The following is a 26,539-nucleotide window of genomic DNA, read 5'->3' as shown; positions in this document are numbered from 1 at the left end:
TACGGGCTGGCAGGGGGATGGGGAGCACGCGCCCGTGGAAAAGGGTGCACGGGGGGTATTTTGGGGCGGGCGGGCGCGCATGCGTGCAGCTTATGGGGAACACTGCCCGTAGGAACCCATCACTGGGATAGAGATAGAGATAGATACACCACACACACAGACACAGACACACACACACACACACACACACACACACATGCACATAAATACATAAATACATACAACAGCAGGCATGTAAAGCAAACTGAAATTAATAGCCCATAAAATTAGAGACTCTGTTTAAATCTATGAATTAATCCTTTCTCCCACCATTCTACAGATAGAAGGATATGCATATTTATTTAAAGACAAAATTACATGTACCACTTTATATGTATATTACTTTGTACTACAATAATCCCTCGCTACTCCGGGGTTCATCTTTCATGGATTCGCTACTTCACGGGTTTTTTCAAAGAGGGCTTATGACTTAGAATGCCGGGGCAGGGACGGTGTGTGTGTTTGTGTGTGTGTGTGTGTGTGAAACTGCAGTGGCGACTTCCTTCAGACTGCACGTCATGGGGGAAGGCTTGTCTTGTCTTGTCCTCCAGTTCGTGGATGTTTCTCAACTCTCTGAAGATCGGCCACCACTGCACGACTACAAGAATGCCGCTACCACCACTGCTGACCACTGAGAGAAGCCGGTCTCTCTCAGCGGTCAGCAGCGGTGGGTTGTTAATAGTTTGGGGAGAACTGAACTTGCAAAGTTCGGCAGGTCAAACCTGAACCCAAACTTTTTTAAAAGTTCGGGTTTGGTGTTTGGCATTTGCTCGAACACCATGAAGCACCGCCGCCTGGGAGGAGAGTGGGGAATTCCATCGTGGGATTCCCCAGGGCTTCTGGGGGTGGGGCTTTGATGTCACGGGGACTCCTTCCTGTTCCTGGCCGGCCAAAATGGGGAGGAAGGAGTCTCCATGACGTCAAAGCCCCGCCCCCGGAATCCCATCATGGGATTCCCCACCTCCTTTTGCTTTTAGCGCCGCTGCGGCATCCTTTTCCATAAAAATATTGTTTATTTTTATGGAAAAGGATGCCGCAGCGGTGCTGTCCAGGTTCGGGTTTGGTTTCAGGTTCAGGTTCGGTGAACTCACCCAAACTTCACGGCAAAGTTCGTGTGAGTTCGCCGAACCCAAACTTTGTTGGGTTCGCCCAACACTAGTTGTGAACAATACAGGGAGGATTTTAAAAGTCCAAATGCTCGTTAAATACATTAAAAAAAATCTTTCCTCTACTTTGTTGAAATTTGTTTTTTGCGGGTGGTCTTGGAACGCATCCCCCGCGAAAAACAAGGGATCACTGTATACTTATTTTATACAAAAATGAGAGCCAGTTTGGTCTAGCGATTAAAGTACTTGGTTAGAAACCAGGAGACTGTGAGTTCTAATCCTGGCTTAGTCATGAAAGCCAGATGGGTGACTTTAAGCCAGTCGCTTTCTCTCTGCCCAACCCACCTCACAGAGTTGTTGTTGAGGAGGAAGGAGTGCTGGATATGTTCTGGATGAGGAGGAAGGAGTGTTGGATATATTGCAAAAATAATAAAGATTGGATTCAAATAAATAGATAGATAGATAGATAGATAAACAAACAAACAAACAAAATAAAAAGTAAGTAAATAAATATATATATATAAGTGTAAATAATGAAAATGATTAATTTTATTTGATACCAAAGGAATGTTATATGCATTAAATAAAACCCCAACATAACATATATCCAACATAACACATTTTATTCCCAAAGGAGCTTTTTTCAGGAGTCAACTGGACTTTCTTGTTTTTTCTTTTGAAGATGTTTCGCTTCTCATCCAAAAACTTCTTTAACTCAGAGCTGAAAAAGCTTCTTGGATGAGAAAATCTCTTTTAAAAAACAACAGAAAGTCCCGATGCCTCCTGGAAAAAAAAGCACTTTTTGGGACAACCATGAGTTAGATGACTGAGAATCTCTACAACAGTGGTTCTCACCCTTTCTAATGCCGTGACCCTGCAATACAATTCCCCATGTTGCGGTGACCCCAATCCAAAAAATAAATTTGGTGGCTACTTCAAAACTGTAATTTTGCTACAATTATGATTCAAAATGTAAATATCTGATTTGCATTATCTATTCGCATTGCTACAAATCCAACATAACTTAAACATAGTGCTTATGTTGAGAGAAAAATTTTAAAAAATGTACACCTCTCCCCCGCCAAAAAGTCCTTCCTTCCTCTGTCCCTCCATTCATTTCATTCTTCCTTCCTTCCTTTTCCCTCCATTTCTCTTTCCTTCCCTCCTTCCTTCCTTCCCACTTCTCTCTTCCCTCTCCCTTTTTTCCTTCTCTCTCATTTGTTTCTTTTTCCTCTCCTTCGTTCTTTCCCTCCATCATTTTCTCATTTTTCTTTCTCTTTCTCTCTCTCTCACATTTCCTCCCCCTCTAACTTCTTCTCTCTCTCTCTTGCTTGCTTTCTCTCCCCCTCTCTCTTGCTCTCTCTCCTTTTCTTCTCCCTTCCTCTCTTTCTCTCTCCTTTTCTTCTCTCTTCCTTCCTCTCTTTCTCTCTCTCTCTTTCTCTCTCTCTCTCTTTCTCTCTCTCCTTTTCTTCTCTCTTCCTTCATCTCTTTCTATCTCCCCCTCTCTCTTTCTCTCTCTCACTCTCTCTATGTTTCTCTCTCTTGCTCTCTCTCTTGCTATCTCTCTCTTTCTCTTTCGTACACCATGCACCCGAGAGGGAGGCTGCGGCGGGGAGGCCAGCGGCTCATACGGAGGTGGCGAGGGGTGGCTGGGGAAAGCGCCTGCCAGGGCACACGAGTATCAGCTGAAGCACGGAGGGGTCTTGGGGGGGGCGAGAGAGCTGTGCGCAGGAGGCCGGTAGGATGCTGCACTGGGGGTCCGATACTTACGGCCCCAGAGGTACTGGCCCTGCAGCACCTTCAGCATCTCCAGCCGTTCTTGCAGGGTTTCCAGGCTGAGCGCAGAGCCCAGTGCCCTCCCCACGGGGCAATGAAGAAGCAAAAAAGCGGCACTCTCCCTCTCTCTCTCTCCCTCTCTGCAGCAGACCCTCCCCCCACCGCCGAGTCCTTGCCCAATGCCAAAAGTACCCCAAAGCACGCAAACCTCACCGGTGCAAAATCTTGGACCTGAACAGCACCGGAGAGACTGCTGCTGAGCATCTGGAGGAGGAGGGGAGCCAAGGCGTGGGGAGGAAAGCGGGCCTGCAATTGGCCCCTTTCTTTCTCGCTTTTAGCGAGAGGAACTGTTGCTGGTCTGCCATAGGGCAGAAACAGTTTCTCTCCCTAAAGGCGGGAAAGAAAGGAGCCAATTGCAGGCCTGTTTTCCTCACCACCCCAGTAGACCACGGTGAGTGGACGGGTCCCACGGGCCATAGTTTGGGGACTGCTTAAAACCATCAGAAACATAATTTTCTGATGGCATTAGGCGACCCCTGTGTTTTGGTCATTCAACCCCCACCGGGGTCGCGACCCACAGGTTGAGAACCGCTGCTCTACAAACATATTTTAGCTTTAATTTTTTTATTCTTTACTTCACAGTATCGTCACTATTATTTCCCTTTGTATTTTTCTGTATTTCACTTTTATGAATAATAATGTGTTGTGTTTTTTTTAATAAATGGACATCTATATTTTGAACCAACTGATGCTTTTGAGTCCTTTTCAAACTCTGAATTCTTTGTAGACCTGCCTTGTAGGAAGGATCTATCAAACTGTCAAACAGAAATTAGAAAACTGTTTACTCAGAAACTGCAGGACATCAATGCTGCGATGAACGTTGAAAGCTAAGGAAGAAAGCAGCCAAGTCTTGTCAAGAACTGGTCTGAATCATAGAAGTTGTTTATCCTGGGAAATGGATTGGTGTGAAAGAATGCAACAAGGTGATGCTTGCCTCTTCTGGATACGCCCGTAAGTGAAAGCAAAGGTTCCTCTCGTTTTGTGAAATTAAGGGAGGGAATTGCCTACCAGGCACCCTGATATTCCCTCACCAAAGAAGAATGTGGTTTATTAAGTATCACTCTTTATAGTCATCATTGGCAATCTTCAGCCTCGAAAGAGTATGGTATCCTGCTCCTAAAACAGCATCTAGCGTGGCTAAAAAGGCCAATCGGAGAGCGGCAATTCCTTCCATACTGAAGACAGATCTATTCTGTCCCCTGCCCGGCCCCCGGATTTCACTAGTTCCAGAACTGTCTTTTTATCTCAGCCTTTCGAACAAGTGCCTCCTCAAAATGGAGAAGCCCATGCTGTGTCTTTAGCCTCTAAGCTAAATGATCAGAGGTCAAGGTTTTCCAGCTGTTAATTTCCATTCCCAAGGCCTTTAAATCCCTCTTATAGATATCCTTACATCATAACTGTGGTCTCTCTCTGGGGCACTTTCACCATACAAGATATCTTTCAGAATCCGCCCATCAACCATTCTCACGGCATGCCCAAACCAGTGAAGATGTCATTGTTTTAATAGTGTATGCATACTAGAAATTCCAGCACATTCCACAACTGCACTATTTGGAACTTTGTCATGCCAGGTAATGCCAAAGATACTTCAGAGATAGCGCATATGGAAGGTATTCAACTTTCTCTCCTGTTGTGCATAAAGGGTCCAAGAGTCACCGCAGTACAAGAGTGTGCTGAGGACATAGGCGTTATAGAACTGGATCATTGTATGTTCTGCCAGCTTCTCTTTGGGAGTCTAGAAAATGTGGTGGCTGCTTTACCAATATGTTTATTCAGCTCAGTATCTAAAGAGAGAGTGTCGGTGATGGTTGAGCTAAGATGCACAAAGTCATGGAAGACCTCCAGTTCTTGTGCAGAGATTGTAATACGGGGCGGTGAATCCATGTCCTGACGAATGACTTGTGTTTTTTTCAGGCTGATTGTTAATCCAAAATCTTGGCAGGCCTTGCTGAAACAGTCCATAAGTCACTGAAGGTCTTTGGCAGAGTGAGCAGTAATGGCAGCATCGTAAGCGAAGAGGAAATCCTATAAGCATTTCAGCTGGACTTTAGATTTTGCTCTCAGTCTAGAGACGCAGTTTACCATCTGATTTGGTCTGGAGATAGACTTCCTCTCTTGCAGTTCCAAAAGCACATTTCAGCATGATAGCAAAAAAGATCCTGAATAGAGTTGGCACAAGGATGCAGCCCCAATTCACTCCACATTGAATGTCAAAGGAATCTGATGTTAATCCATCAAAAACTATCATGCCCTTCATTTCCTCACAAAAGGATCTGATTATATATTGCCTTAGAACAAGGACAGAAACACCAGCCTGAAGATGACGAGTGGGACCTCGTCGAAACATCACCAGAAATTTCTAAATCCTACACGGGAAGAAACCCGAATATACCAAGACCGTCTATATATTCATTCATTCATTCATTCATTCATTCATTCATTCATTCATTTATTTATTTATTTATTTATTTATTTATTTATTTATTTATTTATTTATTTATTTATTTATTTATTTATTGGATTTATATGCTGCCCCTCCCCGCAGTTGAGGAGTTGAGTTGGACATCCGATCTTGAAGACGATTTTACAAAGGTTGTTCCTACTAACCAAGTCTAAAGCCTTCGTAAATCTTTGAAAACTACAAAAAATGGCTTTCTTTGTTCCATGCATTTCTTCTACAGCTGTCTAAGTGGGGTTTAGTGATGGGGCTCATTAATAAGAACAATGAGTCTGCTTATAGAAATGAAGTACAAGGGCTGACATTATGGTGTAAAGAAAACAATCTTACACTTAACACCAAAAAAACTAAAGAACTGATAATTGACTTTAGGAGGAAGAAAGATGTATATTCACCATTGCACATAAATGGCGAGGAGGTGGAGAGGGTTGGTAGTTTCAAATTTCTGGGCACTTATATCTCAGAGGACCTCTCATGGACTATGAATGTTAATATGCTTGTGAAGAAGGCACAAAAGAGGCTGTACTTCCTGAGAATGCTCAGGAAGATAAATTTATCTCAGCATCTATTGTTGTCCTACTATCGCAGCACCATTGAGAGTGTCTTGACATACGGCTTACTAGCTTGGTATGGGAGCAGCTCTGTAGCGAACAAAAAAGCTCAACAGAGAATTATTAAAACTGCCCAGAACATCATTGGGCTCCAGCTACCCGCCCTGGATGACATCTTCATATCTCGCTGTTCCAGGAAGGTGCATACTATTCTCAAAGACTCTTCTCATCCTGCTTATAATCTCTTTGAACTGTTGCCTTCTGGCAGAAGATATAGAACAACTAGAACTTGGACCACACGTTTCCTGAATAATTTTTATCCCAGAGCTATACTCGTACTTAACAACAAACTAAAGGGTCACCATCAGTGAACTGTTGGATAATATTACTCGGTTTGTCATGTTGATGGTTGAGTGGTTCAGGGTGGGGAATTTGTAGTGGGTAGGACATTTATTCTATTTTTTATTCTATTTTTTATTCTATTTTTAAATTTACCCATTCTGAATTTATGTATGGTGGGACTGGTGTCTGGGTGTCACACGACTTTCGTTGCCAATGACAATTCGTTGCTTTGACAATGATAACAAATTTATTATTATTAAGGGAAAATACCAGGTCAGTAGTGGACCTGTTGACTGGGAATCCACACAGTGATTCTGGATAGACTCTCTCTGCAAGCACTTGGAGCTTCTTCAATATGGTACGGGCAAGCAGTTTCCTACCACACTAAGAAGAGAGATACTGCGGTAGTTGTTACAATCGCCCCTGTCGCCTTTGTTCTTATACAATGTGACAATATTTGCATCCTTCATTGATTGGGATGTTTGATGGTATGAATGTAGTGATTAGATTTAAGGTTTTTTTTTATAATTATGAAATGCTTTAATTAGTTATTTATATTGTTTTATCATTTTTTTGTTGTAAGCCGCCCTGAGTCCTCAGAGAGTGGGCGGCATACAGATTTAATTAATAACAAGCAAGCAAGCAAGCAAGCAAGCAAGCAAGCAAGCAAGCAAGCAAGCAAGCAAGCAAGCAAGCAAGCAAGCAAGCAAGCAAACAAATTCACCAATAGCTCTCCATGAAGTCATAGTCTATTGTTTGAGAACTGTTCCTAAATAGTAGAGCTGGAGAATGTTTAGCTGGCCAAGAGAAATAATGGAGAATGGAGGAAGTTCCAGATGACTGGAAGGCAGTAATTGTTGCCATAACTTCAATGGGAGCAAAAAAGGATAAAAGGAAAAAAAAGAAAACAGATTAAATTCCAGAGTATCAAAGAATCCCAAACCTAATACAGTACAATACAGTGGTACCCCTACTTAAGAACGCCTCTTCTTAAGAATTTTTCTAGATAAGAACCGGGTGTTCAAGATTTTTTTGCCTCTACTTAAGAACTATTTTCTACTTAACAACCCAAGCCCGGAAAAATTTCCCAGGAAATTTGAGAGCGGCACGAAGGCCCTGCCAGTTTCCTGCCATTTTCCCTTTAATCATGGCCATCTAGGCTTTGGAAGTCTAGAGTGAACAAAGCATTTTTCTTTCTCTGGGCACTTGGAGAAGGAATAAACCTCAGCCAGTGCCCAGAGAAAAGAAACGCTCCCTTTGCTCTGGGCAGCCCAGAGCCAACAGAGCATTTTCCTTTCTCTGACCGCTGCCTCAGATTCCCCCCCCACCTTTTTTAAGGCTTAAAGTTTTGGATTTTTTTGATTCTCCTCACCTCACCTTCTTCCTTCAGCAGCGACTGTCCTCCTCCTTTTCTTCCTACTCCTCCCACCCAAATTCCGAGCTTTTATTTCTTTCCTAATGGGTTTGCATGCATTATTTGCTTTTTCATTGATTCCTATGAGAAAAGTTGCTTCTACTTAAGAGCATTTCTACTTAAGAACCAGGTCACTGAATGAATTAAGTTCTTAAGTAGAGGTACCACTATATTTGCTAAAGATTGATGTGTATTTGGGAGATTCACATCTTCAATTAGTGTTGTTAAGCTAATTAATTTCTGATGAAGTAAATTCTAATAGATTGGAGTATGCTGGAGAAATAAGATAACTTGAGTTCGGCAAAACATTTGGCAAACTACCTGATGACATTTCAATGAAGAATTTACTTAAATATGCACTTAGGTGGTGTTTATTAGAAGGATTCACAGCTGAGATGAAAATCATAAACAAAGATGCCCAGCCCAGAAAAAAATTATCTTAGACCTGGCACCCATCAACATTTTATCAATAATTTAGATAAAGTGAATAGGAAAATACTGTCAGGTTGGAAGATGATAGCAAATTGGATGTGACAGACCATACAGAGAGATTTTAGAAATGCAAGAGCAATAGCATTAGTATTACTAATACCTTCCGTAAAACTCTTAAAGATCCACCTCTGCCGGCAGGCTTGGGGCCATTGATACTTTGATAGCTTGCCCTGCCCAATGAATGAATGTAGGATGGATGAAGTATGATCTTGTTTGTCTAATTTTTAACAATGGGTTTTTTAAAATCTAATTTTATTTAGATTTCTAACACATGGTAAGCCATCCTGAATCTCAGGAGAAGGGCGACATAGAAATTGAAGATAGATAGATAGATAGATAGATAGATAGATAGATGGATGGATGGATGGATGGATGGATGGATGGATGGATGGATGGATGGATGGAGGTAGATAGATTATATATATATATATATATATATATATATATATATATATATATATATATATAAAACATACATACATACATACATACATACATACATACATACATACATAGATAGATATATAGATAGATACATAGATAAATAGATGCATAGATACATAAACACATAGACACATAGATACATAGATACATAGATAGAATAGCAATAACATTTAGATTTATATACCACTTCATACTGCTTTGCAACACTTTCTAAGTAGTGAGAAAGAATGAGAAACAGTGTCAGCATATTGCCCTCAATAATCTGAGTCCTTATTTTAACAATCTCAGAAGGATGGAAGGCAGAGTCAACCTTGAGCCCCATCAGGATCAAACTTCAGGCTGCAGCAGGGGTGGGTTCCTCTTACCTCCACAATGTTGCCCTGCATGTGCATCACAATGTTGCTTGCACGCATGCGCTCATTATGCTCATGCATGTGCGTGCATCCCCTCATGCAATTTTGATTCTGAGCATCCATAGAAGCAAAGTATCACTGAAAATCATGTGTGCACAAGCGTCCCCATGCATGATTTTGCTTCTGCATATGCGCATATGCAAAAAAAATCTCCAAAAATCCCACATGGGCGATTATCATCTTGCGTGATTTTGCATAGAAGCAAAAAGGCCAAAAATTACTAAAAAAGAAAAAGAAAAAAAAGGCACCTCGCACAGACCAGCAAAGACAGCACTGGACCTGTCCCGCACAAATTGCGCAATCGGCAGGCCACTACCAGTCTGCCGCACTGGACCATGCTGGAACCCACCTCTGGGCTGCAGGCAGAGTTTGTGTGCAATACTGCACTTTAACCACCAGGGCTCTTAATACATCCTAATATTAACAGCTGTTGAACCACAAGGCTCAGTTACTTAAAGTGGTGGGTTCCTTTTACATATCCAGTCTGGTAGAGATTTTGGAAAGACTTTCATGTGCATTCTGTCATAAGCGCAAAGCAGGATTTGGCTTAATAGACCCATTTAAATAGTCAGTATGGTTATCGGGTTAGAAAGTGGGAGACTGTGAATTCAGAAGAAGAAAGCAAGGGCAAACCACTTCTGAAAAACCTTGTCAAGAAAATTATAGGAACTTGTACAAGAGTCACCAGGAAACAACTGTGAGTCAAAGGAACAAACAGGCAGACACACACACACATACACAAATGCACAATAAATAAATATAAAAATGGACGCTTCTCACTCTACCCAGTCCCGTAACTCTGTCTCAATTTTGGATTTATACTGCCTCAATTCCATGTGTTGGAGTGAACTGCTTTTTCATCTGATACCTAATAATAATGCCTCTGTCTTGTTGCAAATCTCTTGGTTAATGCTTGTGACACCTTTAGTGAAAGGGAGGTTAGCTAATTGCAAGAAACTAAAGGTATCTATCTGAGCAGGAAGATGATGTGGCTTTAAACCAGGAATCACTTTTCCCAACCACCCATTTTATTAAAGGGCATATGCCTTTTAATTTACACCATCAGACTCCTGATCTTGACTAACGTATATCTCCTTCTACAATATCATTACATTCCCTAATATTTACATTATGGGTTGTATCCTGATTTAGCCACAGATTCCATAAATTATTTAGATTTACTGGTAAATTGGGGAGGATTACACTCACTTGGTTTCAGTTAGTTTATTCTAATTATGGACATTATATTTTCTAACCTGTGGCTCACATCATAATTTCACTTCTTAGATTTTGTTTTTGCCATCACTCTAAGGCACCCTTTTGGGCTTGGTGTGTTAAATACTCCAAAAATACCTATCTTGACTCTGCTGGCATGTCACACATGCAACTAAAGAGAAACAATTCTTTACATAATAATTTTTTTTAACTGTGGTTCAATCATGTGTGGTGCTATGCCCTTCATGTGTGGTCCAATCATGTGTGGTGCTAAAGCTCTTCATGGCATCGGACCAGAATATCTCCAGGACCGCCTTCTGCCGCACGAATCCCAGCGACCAGTTAGGTCCCACAGAGTTGGCCTTCTCTGGGTCCCGTCGACTAAACAATGTCATTTGGTGGGACCCAGGAGAAGAGCCTTCTCTGTGGCGGCCCCGACCCTCTGGAACCAACTCCCCCAGATATCAGAGTTGCCCCCACCCTCCTTGCCTTTTGCAAGCTCCTTAAAACCCACCTCTGTCGTCAGGCATGGGGGAATTGAATTTTTTCCCCTTCCCCTAGGCTTATAGAATTTATACATGGTATGCTTGTTTGTATGATTGGTCTCTTAAATTGGGGTTTTTTTTAGATTGCTTTTTAATATTGGATTTGTTACATTGTTTTCTTCATTGTTGTTAGCTGCCCCGAGTCTTCGGAGAGGGGTGGCATACAAATCTAAATAAGTAAGTAAGTAAGTAAGTAAGTAAGTAAGTAAGTAAGTAAGTAAGTAAGTAAGTAAGTAAGTAAGTAAGTAAATAAATAAACAAACAAAGAAAGAAAGAAAGAAACAAACAAATAAATAAATAACATCAAATAACCACAAAAATAAAATACGAGTAACTTGATTTTTGGAGGATCAACAAGCTACACAAATCACATCCCATTCTTATGCAGTCCCTCAAAATCAACCCCCCCTCCCCAAATAGTGTGTCCTTCCAGAATAGTGTCAAATTTATATTTACCGACAAAGAAATGAATAGAAACTAGTATAGACCTATTTCAAGCTATTTAATTTTGGTCAGTTACTCATATCCTTCTGGGATTTGATCCCGGGCTACTTAACAGATTAAGAAGTATTAACCTCTAAGCCACAGGCTTTTCTTGTTTCATTGGCTATATGATGGGAGATATGGGACGGAGCCAGAAGTGAAATGCTACCAGTTCGGACCAGTTTTCCCAAACCGGTAGTAAAAAATACTACCAGTTTGGGAGAACTGGTATATCCGACAATGAGCTGCGTGACGATCAGCTGTGCTGCGTTATCTAGATTAGCTAGAAATCTGGAAATCTGAATCACGCAACACAGCTGATCCTTCCCTCGCTGTTCTACTTACCTTTGCAGGCTCTGGTGGCTTTAAAATGCTCCTTTTTCAGTGCTGCATGGTAGTACCTACAGCATGCACAAAGTGTGTTCTGTGCGCATGTGCACACAAAGTGTGCGTGAAGTGAACTGGAAGCAGACTTCAGAGGATTTCACCCCTGGATGTAGCATACCTAATATGTAAGTAGCTTGGGTTCTAATCCCAGAATGGTATGACTATCTGACAAGAGCTAAATAGCTTGAAATAGATCTATACTAGTCTCACTTTATTGCTTTGTTGGTAAATATAAATTTAAAACAAAAATAGTTTGTCATGAAAGTGACTGCCTGGAAAAGCTCCCGGATTGGGGTTGAAAGGCAAAAGTGGAAGGAGTATGCTCCATTCCATATTTGGGTAGACCAGGTTGCCCCAATTAAAAAAAAATCTTTTGAGAGTAGCTAGTGACATATTTTGATGATAAGCATTGACAAATGCTGGCATGTCACCAAAATAGCTGTAGCATTTTACCTTTGACACACATAGGTTTGCCATCACCATTGTAAGATAAGGTATCTTGCTTCAAAATAGGCATCCTTCATGATTTTCTTAAGGAGATACAGTAGGTGTACTTTATACATTAATGCTATAAATCATGACTTAAATTTATCTCATTTTAAGAAGAATATAAATCATCTTCCTGAACCTGCCACCATCTTTAGATGTTGAGATCAGAATTCTTAAACTTTCCAATCAGTATAGCATACTTGAGAAACATGGTTGAGAAATAAAACTCAACAGTATCACTTCCAAATACCTGGCTCATAAATACATCTAACAGTTCCATTGTTAGTGTTACTGTTGTTGTTGTTTTTGTTTTGATGCTAAGAATGGAAAATAGCCTTGAAATCTGTGAAGCAAAGAACATGAACAGAACTGGGTCAAGAACAGAACTATAATTGGATTGAAACTGTGTTCTCATGTCATCATCTACCTACCTTGTTCTCATCTCCTAAAGATCAGGTGTGTCTTATGTACCATGTTCTTCATCTCATTGGTTGATCCCTCTGCCTGAATGATAATAAGATCTTGATCCTTATATCTCCCATCCCAGGATCTGTTTGAAAGAGTGTCAATTCCAGAGTCGGACTGGGCTCTTCTGTCTATATAAATTCTGTGTCCACACCAATTTGGTGAGATTTTACCAAGATGAAGAATTTTGTTCTTCTTCTGTTTTCTGTCCTTCTGTTTGGCACAATTGGTAAGTGTCTTTTATTGGTGATGATGGTGGCAGTGGGGTTGTGGTTTTGGTTGTAAATATTAAAGTAGGAAAGGCAAAAAGAAAAGAAAGGGCAAATGCCTGAAAATATTGGATAGACCAGATCTTTATGCAAGTGAATGGAATAATCTGGTGTAATCTTTCCATTTATAGTTGTGCACATTTGAATCAGTGATTCTAACAGTGATTTGGACTTTGTACATTGATTGCTACCTAATTTCAAATGTGTACACACACACACACACATACGTGTGTCTGTCTGTCTGTTTCTCCCTATTATCTATCTGTCTGCCTGTCTGTCTGCCTGTCTATTTAACTACACACATACACACCAATTTCAAACAATAACATGCAAACTAACAACCTGGCTAGAAAGTGGAAGATCATGAGTTCATGTCCTGTCTTGGGCATGAAAGCCAACTTGGTGACTTTGGGTCAGCCCTGCTCTCTCAGCGCACTCAACCTTCAAGGTGGTTGTTGTGGGAAAAATAGAAAAAAGAAAGTGTGTTGGAAGATTGTTTTTATCACCTTGAATTATTTTAAAAATAATAAAGAAGAGTGATGGCAGAAAAAGACCTCATGGTCCATCTAGTCTTCCCTTATACTATTTCCTGTATTTTATCTTACAATGGATATATGTTTATCCCAGGCATGTTTAAATTCAGTTACTGTGGATTTACCAACCACGTCTGCTGGAAGTTTGTTCCAAGGATCTACTACTCTTTCAGTAAAATAATATTTTCTCACATTGCTTTTGATCTTCCCCCCAACTAACTTCAGATTGTGTCCCCTTGTTCTTGTGTTCACTTTCCTATTAAAAACAGTTCCCTCCTGAACCTTATTTAACCCTTTAACATATTTAAATGTTTCGATCATGTCCCCCCTTTTCCTTCTGTCCTCCAGACTATACAGATTGAGTTCATTAAGTCTTTCCTGATACGTTTTATGCTTAAGACCTTCCACCATTCTTGTAGCCTGTCTTTGGACCCGTTCAATTTTGTCAATATCTTTTTGCAGGTGAGGTCTCCAGAATTGAACACAATATTCCAAATGTGGTCTCACCAGTGCTCTATACAGTGGAATAAAGAAGGAATACAAATAAATAGACAAAGAAAGAAAGGGGGAATGGGGTACAAGGAAAAGTTTAATAAAAAATGACAAAAAATACACAACTTCCTCCTTATCCTATAGAAACTCTAACATTGATCTCCAAGCTGCAAGAAATTTAGTCAAATTGTTGTATCTAATTAAAGCAATAATTTTCATCACTGTAGTTAGCTCCATCAAATCCATTCTTCTATTCTGGGTATATGCTTCTCCTTTCTTTATATACTGTATATATTATCCTTGCAACTGATGTCATGTAAAAATCTGTGGAGAGTATTAGTCATCCAGATCATAATTGTCCCAAAGGTGCTTTTTCAGGAGGCAACTAGACTTCCTTGTTATTTTTCTTTTGAAGATGTTTCACTTCTTATAGTTTATTTAGTGACCATTCAAGGTTACAACGACACTGAAAAAAGTGACTTATGGTCATTTTTCACACTAAGGAGCATTGTTAGCATCCTCATAATCATGTGATCAAAATTGAAATGCTTGGCAACTGATTTATAATGGTCGTATTTATAATGGCCACAGTGTCCCACAGTCATGTGATCACCAGCTGCGGTCTTCTGACCAGTAACGTCAATGGGGAAATCAGATTTGCTTCACAACCAAGTTACTAATTCAACCACTGCAGTGATTCATTGAGCAACTGTAGTAAGAGAGATTGTAAACTCACTCAACGACTGACTCGCTTAGCAACAGAAATGTGGGGGTCAATTGTGTCATACGTCAAAGACCATCTGTACTTGCTGATTAATGCTGAACTAAACTGTAATGGCTAGGGTAGGGCTCTGCTGGCTGGAGAATTCTGGGAGTTGGAGTCCAGAAGTCTTAAAGCTGCCAAGTTTGAAGACGTCTAGGATAGGGAATGCCTTGACCTCATGAAGAAAAAAGGCAGACTCTAACTCAAGACTCTCCAAACTCAGCAACTTTAAGTCTTGTGGACTTCAACTCCAAGAATTCCCCAGCTAGCTATGATGGCCGAGGAATTAGAAGTTGACAAGTTTTAAAGTTGCCAAGTCTGGAGACCTCTGTTCTTAGCTGTTCAGCTTCTTTAAGAAAGCTTCACGATCTGATCATTCTGGATGAATAATTCATTTTCAATTTCTCTTTTAATAGCTCAAGGTCTTGTTTGCAACGTTTGTAAATTCAAAATCGGCTTTCTGTGTTTTAAATCTGGAGAACCCTGCAAACCTCAGGATGGCCAGCTATGTGAGGTGACCGAAGTATATGCAGGTAGGAACAAATCTAATACTTTTCAGAAATTTTATTCAAGACCGTATCATATTTTATCAGCTATTTGCACAGCCATTAGAAATATGGGATGCCTGATTTGGGTACAGATCTTGGAATCATAAATCCTTATAATTAAACTTTACTTTTCTTAAACTGAATAATGAGATAAGGCTGGGACTGCAAGGAAAATGCAATTTAGGCTGCATTAACAGAGACTGAATCATCGAAACAATGGAAATAGAAATCTTGTGTGCTGTGTTTTAAGAAATGTTGGAGAACTTTACTAGAAGAACCCTCCACTCCTCTACTCGCAACAGAATAACTTACACAGACTTAAAATCCTGGACTTAGAAAGCTTAGAACTACATCGCCTTTGGCACAACCTAAGCATAGCTCATAAAATCATCTGCTACAATGTCCTACCTGTCAATGACTACTTCAGCTTCAACCACAACAATTCATGAGCACACAACAAATGCAAACTCAAAGTTAACCGCCCCAAACTTGACTGTAAAAGATATGACTTTAGCAACAGAGTGCTTAATGCCTGGAACTCACTGCCTGACTCTGTTGTTTCATCACCAAACCCCCAAAACTTTACCCTTAGACTGTCCACTGTTGACCTCACCCGATTCCTAAGAGGTCAGTAAGGGGTGTGCATAAGTGCACCAGCATGCCCTGTCCAATTGTTCCCTCTTATCAGTACCCATCTTATGAATATAAAAAATGTTATATCTATGTATATTACAAATACGTACAGAAACAAACAAACAAATCTGGGACAGATGAGAAGAATTGCAAAGAACTTGCTCTAATAAATGAAAATGAAGGCTCACAAATTCATCTAATGAGTGTATGAATTGTGTTTAAGTTAGATTACAGGGAATTAAGCAGAACGCGGCTTTAAACAAAACTAAATTTCACTTGGTTTTTTAAAAAATGTACATGTAAACAATTTAAACCAAGGAAACTAGCAGTGGGTTGTTCCTGGTTTGGACTGGTTCTTAGAACTGTTAGCAATGGTGACGGGAGGCTCCACCCACCCACTTGGGATGCTCTGCCCCCTGCCTGTGACGCTTCTGTACATGTGCAGAAGTGTCGTGTGTGCATGTCAGCATGTGCATGAACTGGTAGCAAACTAATTCAGAACCCATTACTGCAAGGAATTCTCCCTATTGTAACATTCATGATAGCTTTCAGAGAAGCCCGTAGACCACAATCAAATTGGCATGTTAGACTGAATATCTCCAGGTTAACCTGCATGAAAAAACCCACAAACTTCGAGGGTGAGTCAAAAGGTAATGCCATTTTATTTAGGACAGGTATAATTACCAACACAGGAACATGTACCAAACATCAAAATAAAACTGGTCCTCGGTGGATCACATCCCTACTTCTCACGACAGTCACCATTTGCTCCCGGAGGCGTAGTAAAGACGCTGAGACATGGATTGTGGATTAATTAAGAGTCATTTATTAATTAACATATTTAAATAACTTTAAATAACTTTAAATAAATTTGAATAGATAAATTTGAATATTTAATTCAAAACAAACTAAGGACCTGCAGAGCCAAAACTAACGGGGCGGAAATTCCTACCATAACATTCTTTGGCAACATTGGGCAATAACTCCTTGCTGAACCAGGTGAAGGTACCACCTTCACCTGGATCCTAGCCACGCCTCTGCGTGTGGGAGGAGATCACCCTCCAATCCCCGTGGGACATTGGATCCGGTGATTCCCATGGACATCCTCTCTCCAATCCCCGACGTTGCTCGAACCTCTAGTTCCTGGAGAGAGGCGGTCCATCACCCTTTAATGATGCCCTGAAAGGAGCATGCGCAGTTGCATCTAATTGCCCATTTCCGCCCCAAACCTGCCATGGAGGGGGGGGGGGTCAGATCTCAATCTTGCCCCCCCCGACACCCCCCCAGCCTCCTACACCAATTCCTGGAGGCACCTCTGCAGGTCCGACAGGAAAATGGCATTCCCCTCCTCTGAGAGGTGAACGCCGTCGGCTCGGTAGAGCCAGGGGGTTCCAAATTTTATAAGGGGATGCTTCACTATACCCCCCCAACTCCCTAACCACCTTCCCAATGGCCTGGTTGACCCTCAACCTGGCCTTGTTAACGGCTTTGGGTGAAACAGCATCCCGCCAGACAAGTCTGGGAAGGATCTCAGACCACACAAGACGTGTGCCTGGATACGCGGCTGCGATGGCCCGAAGGTCTTCGCGAGCCTGGATGCTCACTGACAAGCCGCTCAAAACACCAAGATTGTTGCCCCCGAGGTGGATCACCAACAACTCGTGGGCTCCCTTGGATCGACACCATCCAAAAAACAGGGGGCAAAGCCCCTCCCAGCACATTCCCCTGCGGCCCATCCATACAACGTCCATTCTCGAGCCCAGGGAAAGCTGCGATCCGACAGGAGACCTTGAAGCAAAACGGCCGGCCCAAAACACGAAACTGTGGCCCATGAGCCAAACTGCGGGCCGGGAACCAGCAACAGCTGAAACAACAAACAGAAAATTAAAACGGCCAAAACGGGTCCCTATCGGGGGGGCCTGACGTATGAACGAAAGGCTGCAGACCTCCAACGGCCTATGGCCATAATGTGGCAATCCGCAAAACCAGCAGTGGCGGCTGCGGTAGCCGTGCCTATACGAAACGAATGTGTGCCGAACCTGGAGGGGTCCGCGCCCACTAGTTCAAGGGCCCGCTTAGTAACAGCCCAGAATTGGTACTTAGTCAAAGGGGGCCCCATTACAGTGACAAAATAAAAATCCCAGGGTTTCCCCACGACTAGCGCAAAAGGCGGTTAAAGCCGCCACCGGGCAAACGGCACCATCAGTCGTTGGTGCTAAAGCAATCTCCACACCGCGACCATGCTGGTCCGTCTTGGACTGTCGCAGGCGTATGGAGACCCCACTAGTTTGTAGCTGCACGTCGCTCCGCTGGAGCGCGCGCATGCTATTGTCCCGAACAGAGCTGGCTAAAACTTCGCTCACCCAAAAAGCCCCGAAAAAGAGCGTAGTTGCTGCCGCGTGGAAAAGGCAGGCCTCATAGTGTGAAGTGCACAACCTGATCCATGTGTGGCTTAAGGCCAACAGCTGTAATATGGATAAGGGCTGCCGGGCATCAGCCGCTGGTGGCGGCCGTTCCCGGGACCACCCTTCTAACATTCTCCTAACCCGAAAGTCACTACACGTGTCAGGGAACCCTTGAGCTTTGGCGATGAACGCCAGGCCTGCCAACTTGCCCCTAATGGTTTTCACGTTCAGACCACGTTGGTGTAACAGCACGCAGTGCTCTAACAACTGGTCGACCGGTACGGGCCACATCTGCCTATAGCCCTTACTAACCCTGAACTCCATAAACTCCTTACCTGACTGGAGGTACGCAGCCCGGGTGCTTGGGGCTATCGACAACCCAATGGCCCGATTTGCCTCTTGCCTCCATGATTCTGCAGCCCCGCCAGGCTCCATAAGTGTCCTGGCATCTGTTCTGGTGTGCGTTGTGCCCAGGGCGCCAGTGCTCGGAACCTGGCAAGCTGTCCATGGGATAAAGCGTCAGCTGCACCGTTCTCTAACCCCGGCACATGGCGTGCCAAGAACAGTGCGTTCAGAGCCAAGGCTTTACTGACGAAAAATCGGACCAGGTGCATTACCCTCTCATTCTTTGAAGACAAAGAATTTACCACGTGGACAACCGCCAAGTTGTCACACCAGAAATGAACCACTCGATTGGCGAGCTGACTGCCCCACAGTTCAACCGCCACCACTAAGGGAAAAAATTCTAGGAATGTGAGATCCCTACCTATACTGGCCGCAGCCCATTCGGCCGGCCATGTTGAGTGGCACCACTTACCTCCTAGCATCACCCCGAAGCCAAGGGAACCCGAGGCGTCAGAGTGCAATTGCAAGTCTGCTTGGAGAAGCAAATCTTTCCGCCAGAAGGAAATCCCATTAAAAACCCTGCTGTTCTGTTCGGGTCGTATGTGACCCGAAGCCAAGTTTGAGTCCCTGTAAAAAAATTTCCCTGCATATCTGAAACTTGAAATTTCATGTAGTTTCATCATTTCAGGGGTTCTCTCTATGAGAATTTTTTTTTGGGGGGTGGGGGGCTTAGTTTTTGCTGGGCAAAAAAAGTTACAAATCTTATGTTCCCGGGTCACCCTGACCCGGACCGAAAACTCTTCATTTGCAATGCTTATGTTTGGTCTTTTTGAAAGCTTTTTTCACTTGGAAAGTAGTCTGAACATTTCTGCACACAATGATATGAAAATTGAAATGAAAAAAGTAAATCTTATTGGTTTATTTTGCGGATATAATGCATGCCCCCCATTTTTGTGAATTTTTTTTCAATTTATGGATAGTTTTGCTTGCAAAATGCATTCTATTTTACTAAAGTTGGTGTGGGATTGGTAGCTTGAACATTTCTGAATATAAGAAAAATATAAAGGAACTGAAAAAAATGATTCTTATTGGTTTTTTAATATCAGAAATAAGGCCTCCCCCCCCTCAGCTGCTTGCAACCATTTTCACTTTTTATTTTTTTATGCTCCAAATCCGAAATATTCTTTAAAATCTTAGGCATTCATTTACTCAATTTAACAATGCTGATCATCAAAAAATATTTTTGGGGTGGTGGCTAATTGTTTTCTGGGCAAAAAAAATTCATAACTTCGAGTCTGTTTCTGTTCGTATATGACCGGACCAAAAATAATTTTTTTAGGTACTTGAATTTAATCTTTTTGAAAACTTTTTTAACTGGTAAACTAGTTTGAACATTTATGAACATAATGATATGAAAATTGAACTGGAAAAATTGAGACTTATATTTTTATTTTGATCAAAAAGCCCCTCCCCCCATCCTTTTTTAATTTCGTGTCAATTTCTATTTTTTAAGGCTACAAATCCCTAAGGAATTTCCCCCCAAAAGGTTTGATATACTAAATTGAACATTTCTGAATATAAGAAAAATATAAATGAACTGAAAAAAATGGTTCTTATTGGTTTATTTTTGCCACAAAAGGGCCACCCCCCCCCCGGCCTTGCTATGTGCCATTATTGTCACTGTTTATACATATTTGGCTAGAAATATTTGGAATATCCTTTTGAAAATCAACCACATTGTAGCCAGAGAACTACTTTTATGAAACAAATCCATTTTACTAAAAAAAAGTATGTAAGTTTGAAATTAACAGCATAATTTTTATATAAATTGAAATAATTGAACACGGGGGGAGGCATACATTTATGTGCAAAATAAATCAATATGCATCAATTTTTCCAGTTCAATTTTCATATCATTATGTTCAGAAATGTTCAAGCTACAAATCCCACACCAACTTTAGTAAAATAGAATGTATTTTGCTAGCAAAACTATCCATAAAGTGAAGACTATTTTAAAAAAACGGGGGGGGGGCGTGCATTTCATCAACAAAATAAACCAATATGCATCAATTTTTCCAGTTCAATTTTCATATCATTATGTTCAGAAATGTTCAAGCTACCAATCCCATACCAACTTTAGTAAAATAGAATGTATTTTGCAGGCATAATTATCAATAAACCTAAAGAAACTTCACAAAAACGGGGGGGGGGCATGTTTATGTGCAAAATAAACCAATAAGGATTAATTTCTTCAGTTCAATTTTCATATCATTGTGTGCAGAAATGTTCAGACTACTTTCCAAGTGAAAAAAGTATTCAAATTGACCAAACATAAGCACTGCAAATGAAGAGTTTTCGGTCCGGGTCAGGGTGACCCGGGAACAGAAGATTTGTTACTTTTCTTAAACAGAACAGCAGGGTTAAAGTGGCCAGGAAAGTCTGCCATACCCGCAAGTCTTCTCTGGCCCCAACACTGAGCCGCACATGGTGATGGGGTGAGCTCAAACCCTGCATGGCGGAATACAGTCTGCGTAAAAACACCCTACCGGGAGCAATTACCCGGCAAGCAGCCCTGTAAGCTCCTGGAGTTGCTTGAGGGTCACCTTCTTCAGGCTGGCTACCTCCTCCAGTTTGAGCCTTATCTTCAACAGCTTGTCCTCCGGCAGTCTGCAAGACTGCGTGGAGGAGTCTAGCTCTATACCCAAGAAGGACATCCTAGAGGATGGCCCTTCCGTTTTCTCTGGCGCTAGGGGCACCCCTAAATAAGCACATAGCCCCTCAAATGCCACCATTAGGGCTTGGCATTGAGGTGTGCCCACCGGGCCTGCCACCAAGAAGTCATCCAAATAGTGGATGACCGACCTGGAACCAGTTTGACTCCTGAGTGCCCACTCGAGGAAAGTGCTAAAGCTCTCAAAGAGAGCACATGAAATCGAACACCCCATGGGGAGAGTTCGATCCAGGTAAAAACTTCCCTCAAAGCAGAAACCCAGGAGATCGAAATCGTCGGGGTGTATGGGCAGGAGCCTAAAAGCAGACTTAATGTCGCTCTTGCCCATTAGCGCCCCGACCCCGCAAGCCCGGACCATAGCTACTGCCGCGTCGAACGAGGCGTAGCGGACTGAACACAGGTCTTCCGGTATGAAGTCGTTCACCGACTCCCCCCGGGGGAAAGAAAGATGGTGAATCAACCGGTACTCACCTTGGGCTTTCTTGGGTACCACCCCAAGGGGGGATACCCTTAAATTCGGGATGGGAGGGGAGGGAAAGGGGCCCAAGACCCTCCCTTCATCTACTTCTTTCTTAATCTTGATCCTAACTAAATCCTCATTACCTTGAAGTGACCTCAAATTCTTTGACATAAAGGCCCTACGGGGACCCTGATACGGAATTCTGAAGCCTTCACTAAAGCCCTGCAGGATAGCAGCCGCCCTCTCAGGCGGGCGATATCCCCGCAAGAGTTCAGTCAAGTGCTCAAGCCTGACCGGACTGGGGCCCTTGAGTCGCAGGAACGGCGGGCCTGTTCTTGTCCCTGCCGTTCCTGTTTTTCCCGGGACGCGGGCACATGTGCGTGGCATGGGAATCCCCGCACTTCCCGCAGGCATGTCGGAACTTACAGGAGGAGCGAGCGCAAGAGCCCTTGGTGCTGTATTCAAAACAAAGCGGGGTGGTTCGAACACCCTGCCCCGCAACTGTGCGGGGCGCAGCCGGCTCCTCCTCCATTAAATGACCACTATCGGTCCTTTGACCCGACCCGCTCTTGCGGGTCGCCTGAAACCATAGATCGGGCACCTCCCGATCCCAGGGCAGAGAAGGGTCAAACGCCACCCTCATCCGGAACGCCTCGTCGTAATTCTGCCAGGCATCCCCTTTGACCTCGAAGTGCGCCATGGCAATGAGGTCAATGTACTTCAGGAGCGCCGTGGCCCTACCCGGCTCCTTCTGTATGATAACGGTGGCATAGGTCAGGAAGGCGTAAAGCCAAGACCTGAAAGACCTAGGTACCTTGACCTTTTTGGCCCGATTGGTACGGGCCTCCTCGTCCCTCTCCTTTTTGGGAACTTCCCTATTTAATAGGGTATAGAGGTCAATATATTCCCCCCTCCAAATCTTATCTCTAATTGAGGGGTGCAAATGGTACCCTAAAGGAGTCGAGGGAAGGCCCACAGATACCGCCCCCATGGCAGCCGCCATGGGGTCGGTCGAGGTGGCCACGCTGTTATTGGCCAACCCCGCAGAAGACACGGCCGCCGTAAGGCTGGCCAATCCCGGCAAAACCACAGATCCACCCACCCTCGGGGGGGGCTACCTGGATCCCTGCCACCCCAGTCGCGCCAAGCAAAGACCCCGTGTTCACCACTGGCGCCCCGGCTGGAACTGAAGCCGGCGGTGCGGTCGCCCCCCAAACCTGGGAGCAGACCATGGGCGTGCTGGACCCCAAAGGAGGGCCCAAGCCGGCCGGTCCTGCCGGGGGGGTTAAGGTGGGTAACCCCTGAACAACCGGTGTGGGTGTGATGGAAAGAGACTCACCCCTGCCATCCAATGGGGCCCCGAGGGCCCCGGCCGCAGAACTGGCATCCCATGCCACAGGGTCGCTCTGGTCTGGAGCTTCTTGCGCATGCCCAGCGACAGGAGGGGCTCCCAACACCGCTGAGGGCCCGGATCCACTGCGTGCCCCGAAGGCGGCTTCCCAGCGGGCGTCCATGCGGTCCAGGTGATCTAAGAGAGCAGAAAATGATTGAGCTGATACAACAGGTTCCTGGCCTCGAGGGGCCCGGGCGGTAGGAGGGGGTGGCACCTGGGGGGTGGGAACTATAACCCCCGCCTCCCTAGCCCATAAGGATGGGACCCTGGCCCTCCGAGGGCGAGGGCCCTGTGGAGCCTGAGTAGCTACGCGCTTCCTGGGGCCCATACCAAACAGGCCACCCAAACACCAGCCAAATACCAATAACAAGCCCAAAAATTGGGCTTATTCCCCCTCAGCCACCCGGATGGGAGGTCCTGAGGTCCTAAAAACCCTGGGCAAACCCACCAAAGGGAAGCCCCAAAGCCTACCTAGGTGTGGCCTCTTAATGGGAGCCCTTGGGACCGTAGGGAACCCTAAGTCACCCTACCTAATCCCACCACCCCCGAACAATGCCCACCGGCCTCACAGAAACCAAAACCCCAATGCCCCCTAACTAAAAAAAGAGGGGGTTGTCCACCCCTTAACACCCCGCCCTTCCTTTGCCAACAAACCCCCGATGGGGGTGGGGGGGAAGGGGGGGTATCGGGGGGAGGGTTTGAGGCTGAGGTGGGTGGGTTAGCTTCCCCCCCGGGGGAAGGGGCCTACCCTACAACCCCCTGTACCCCGGGCACCAACCTTTCCCAACAACTAAACCAAAATTAACCTAATGAAAAGAGCTTAGCCAAGACTCAGAGGTAAAAGCCCCTGAATTAGCAAAAACTGCCTACCGGGCGAGGCTTCCGGGCCCCGCTGCGACCTGCCCCCACCCCCCTGGAGAGTAGGCTGCCCTACTCTCCGCTGTAAAAGCAATAAAAGAAATAAATGAGTCAGAGGCCCGCAAGCCCCTGACCCAGCAAGCCTGACGAGGCCTCGATAGGCCCCGTTCTCCACAGAAGAAGCGATCCGCTGCCTCTCCACTGCCGATCGCCGTCCAGCCACAGCCTGCACGAAAAGCAGGCTGTTTTGCTCAAAAGAAAAACAGTGTGGGTCCCATGCAGATCGCCCTTTAAATAGGGCGATCTGTGGGCCCGCCTCAGCCAGCCGGCAGCGCGCCTCATTGGCGCTCTGCCAGAAGCCGAACTTCCGGTTTCCAAAGACCTGGAAGTTCGCAGCTCGAAAGAGCTGCATCACCGTCGCCCCCCACCCCTGAGGCAACTCCGGCCGACGGTTAAAACCGTTGGCCGGGTATTTCTCTCAAAAGCAATGTTCCATCTTCAAATGAGAGCATTTATCCCTGCCTCGTAAAAGTTTGCTGACTGTTCTTTCAGCCACTTTTTCACTGCAGCTTTCACTTCCTTGTCATTGGAATAATGCTTCTCAAACACTCAAATGTCTTCAAACACATTTTGTAATCATCTGTGAATGTTCACAGGGGTTTTCCCCTCAGCAACAAGGAATTCAATCACTACTCCTTGTTTTTGATGCAACTCTAAGGGGGCAGCCATTTAGAATTTTCCTTGAAAATCTACAAACCTGCAAAGTAAGAAACAAAATATTTCAGAACGTAAATGATATAATCGTTTATAACTGGAAAAAATTTCAAGTATTTTTTAATGAAAAACTTCACCTGAAATAAATAAAATGACATTACTTTTTGACTCACCCTCGTATTATTTACTATCAAGAAAAGGAGAGTTTAAAAGAGAAATTAGTTTTCAACCTATTAAACTGAAGTGGTCTAATTAAAATCATAAGGGCTTCTTTCTTCATTCTAAGTCCATTTACGAATTGAAATTATTTGATCAGAAATACTTCTTTCCAAAAAATAAAAAAAAGAACACCTCAGGCAGTAGATACTCTTTCATGTTTCTTCCTTTTAGACAAACAGCAGAATAATAGCACAATACCTCCCTCCCACCCGATATTTATTTATTAATCTTCCAGTTGCCTTTTTCAGGAGGGGGATAAGCTTTTGAGATAACCGTGAACCAGATTATTGTGAACCTGCATAGACTTTAAGTCTCTAGCTTTTTCCATTAATCCCAGCCAAGTGGAAAGCTTTATAGGAACTGAACCAAGTACAGCAAACTGGAGATTGCACGCATCGAGGAATGAGGGTGTGCAAATAGATCCGAGCCAGTCTATAAATATATTGGGATTTGAAGGGAAAGGGCACGTCAGTGTCTCTCCAGGAAGAGGTGCATCTGTATGATGCAGAGAGGTAATCTCAGTTACTTGTATCTCACGTTTCTGTTTTGTTTTCGTTTTGTTTTCTTTTTTTCCCATCAGCTGGATTGCTGCTCTTTAAAAGATTCGGGTGTGGTGAATATAGGGAACTCTGCGGCAGATCTGAGCGGAGGGACACTCCCTTCAGAAGAACCTACAAGCGTATGTGCTGCACGACTGACTTGTGCAATAAGGATTAAGCTTCAACTTCCAATAGCAAAGCTCAGCTTGGCAAGGCAGGGCTGGGCAGAGCTGCAATCCTGCAAAGGCTGATCCTGATGTGTTTTCTTTTTCTTTTTTTCCTTCTTGGCTTAAAAGAAATACTCATATTGTTATCACATTCTGGTTTTTGTTGTTGTTGTTGTCCTGAACTATGCAGGAACATATTATTGCCTTTCCACCCCTTTGAAATCATAATGGCGGCCCATTTTCTGAACCCTTTGTCCTAAGACCATTTCCAGGGGTATATTTAAGTCATTTTGGAGGTTGGATGGTATCTCCTCCATATCCTCCCAAGTGGGAGGGATTCCCCAGCTCCTTCAAAGGGAGGTCTTCACATAAAAATAAACATTGTTATTTTTATGAAAAAGGACACCGCAGTGATGCTGCAAGCAAAAGGCGGTCCTTTCACATAAAAACAAACATGTTTATTTTTGATTTATGATTCCATGGAATCCAGGAAGTGATCACCTTGGCATCCTTAGCAACCTGCCGGTGACATCAAAGCTCCGCCCCCGGAATCTCTTCATGGGAGGGATTCCCCGTTTGGGTTCGAGTTCAGGTTCGGTTTGGGTTCGGCTGAATTTGGCGTAAAGTTCGGCTGAACTTGCCGAACCCAAACACCATTGGGTTCGCCCATCACTACTCCTGAGAAAATACACGGCTTTTAGTCCACTATCCCAAAGGTGCTTTTTCAGGAGGCAACTGGACTTTCCTGTTTTGTTATTCTTTTGAAGATGTTTCACTTTTCATCCAAGAAG

General features: G+C 43.6%; 1 protein-coding gene across 1 annotated transcript; it reads left to right on the top strand.

Annotated features, from left to right (window-relative positions):
- The first annotated feature begins 12,856 nt into the window (after positions 1–12,856).
- LOC139159369 (lymphocyte antigen 6 complex locus protein G6c-like) lies at positions 12,857–25,759 on the top strand. Its single transcript, XM_070736687.1, has 3 exons — positions 12,857–12,908; positions 15,153–15,269; positions 25,623–25,759. The coding sequence occupies exons 1-3, from the start codon at positions 12,857–12,859 to the stop codon at positions 25,757–25,759; spliced, it is 306 nt and encodes a 101-aa protein (XP_070592788.1).
- Positions 25,760–26,539: the final 780 nt, after the last annotated feature.

Source organism: Erythrolamprus reginae, chromosome 2 (assembly GCF_031021105.1).
Source record: "Erythrolamprus reginae isolate rEryReg1 chromosome 2, rEryReg1.hap1, whole genome shotgun sequence".
In the NCBI taxonomy this organism is placed as follows: Eukaryota; Metazoa; Chordata; class Lepidosauria; order Squamata; family Dipsadidae; genus Erythrolamprus; species Erythrolamprus reginae.
This window is presented reverse-complemented; position numbering and strand designations above follow the sequence as displayed.

Coding starts and splice junctions, on each gene's coding strand:
- LOC139159369 (XM_070736687.1), top strand. CDS start 12,857: ATGAAGAATTTTGTTCTTCTTCTGTTTTCTGTCCTTCTGTTTGGCACA. Junction 12,909..15,152: donor CCTTCTGTTTGGCACAATTG/GTAAGTGTCTTT, acceptor CTCTTTTAATAG/CTCAAGGTCTTGTTTGCAAC. Junction 15,270..25,622: donor GGTGACCGAAGTATATGCAG/GTAGGAACAAAT, acceptor TTTTCCCATCAG/CTGGATTGCTGCTCTTTAAA.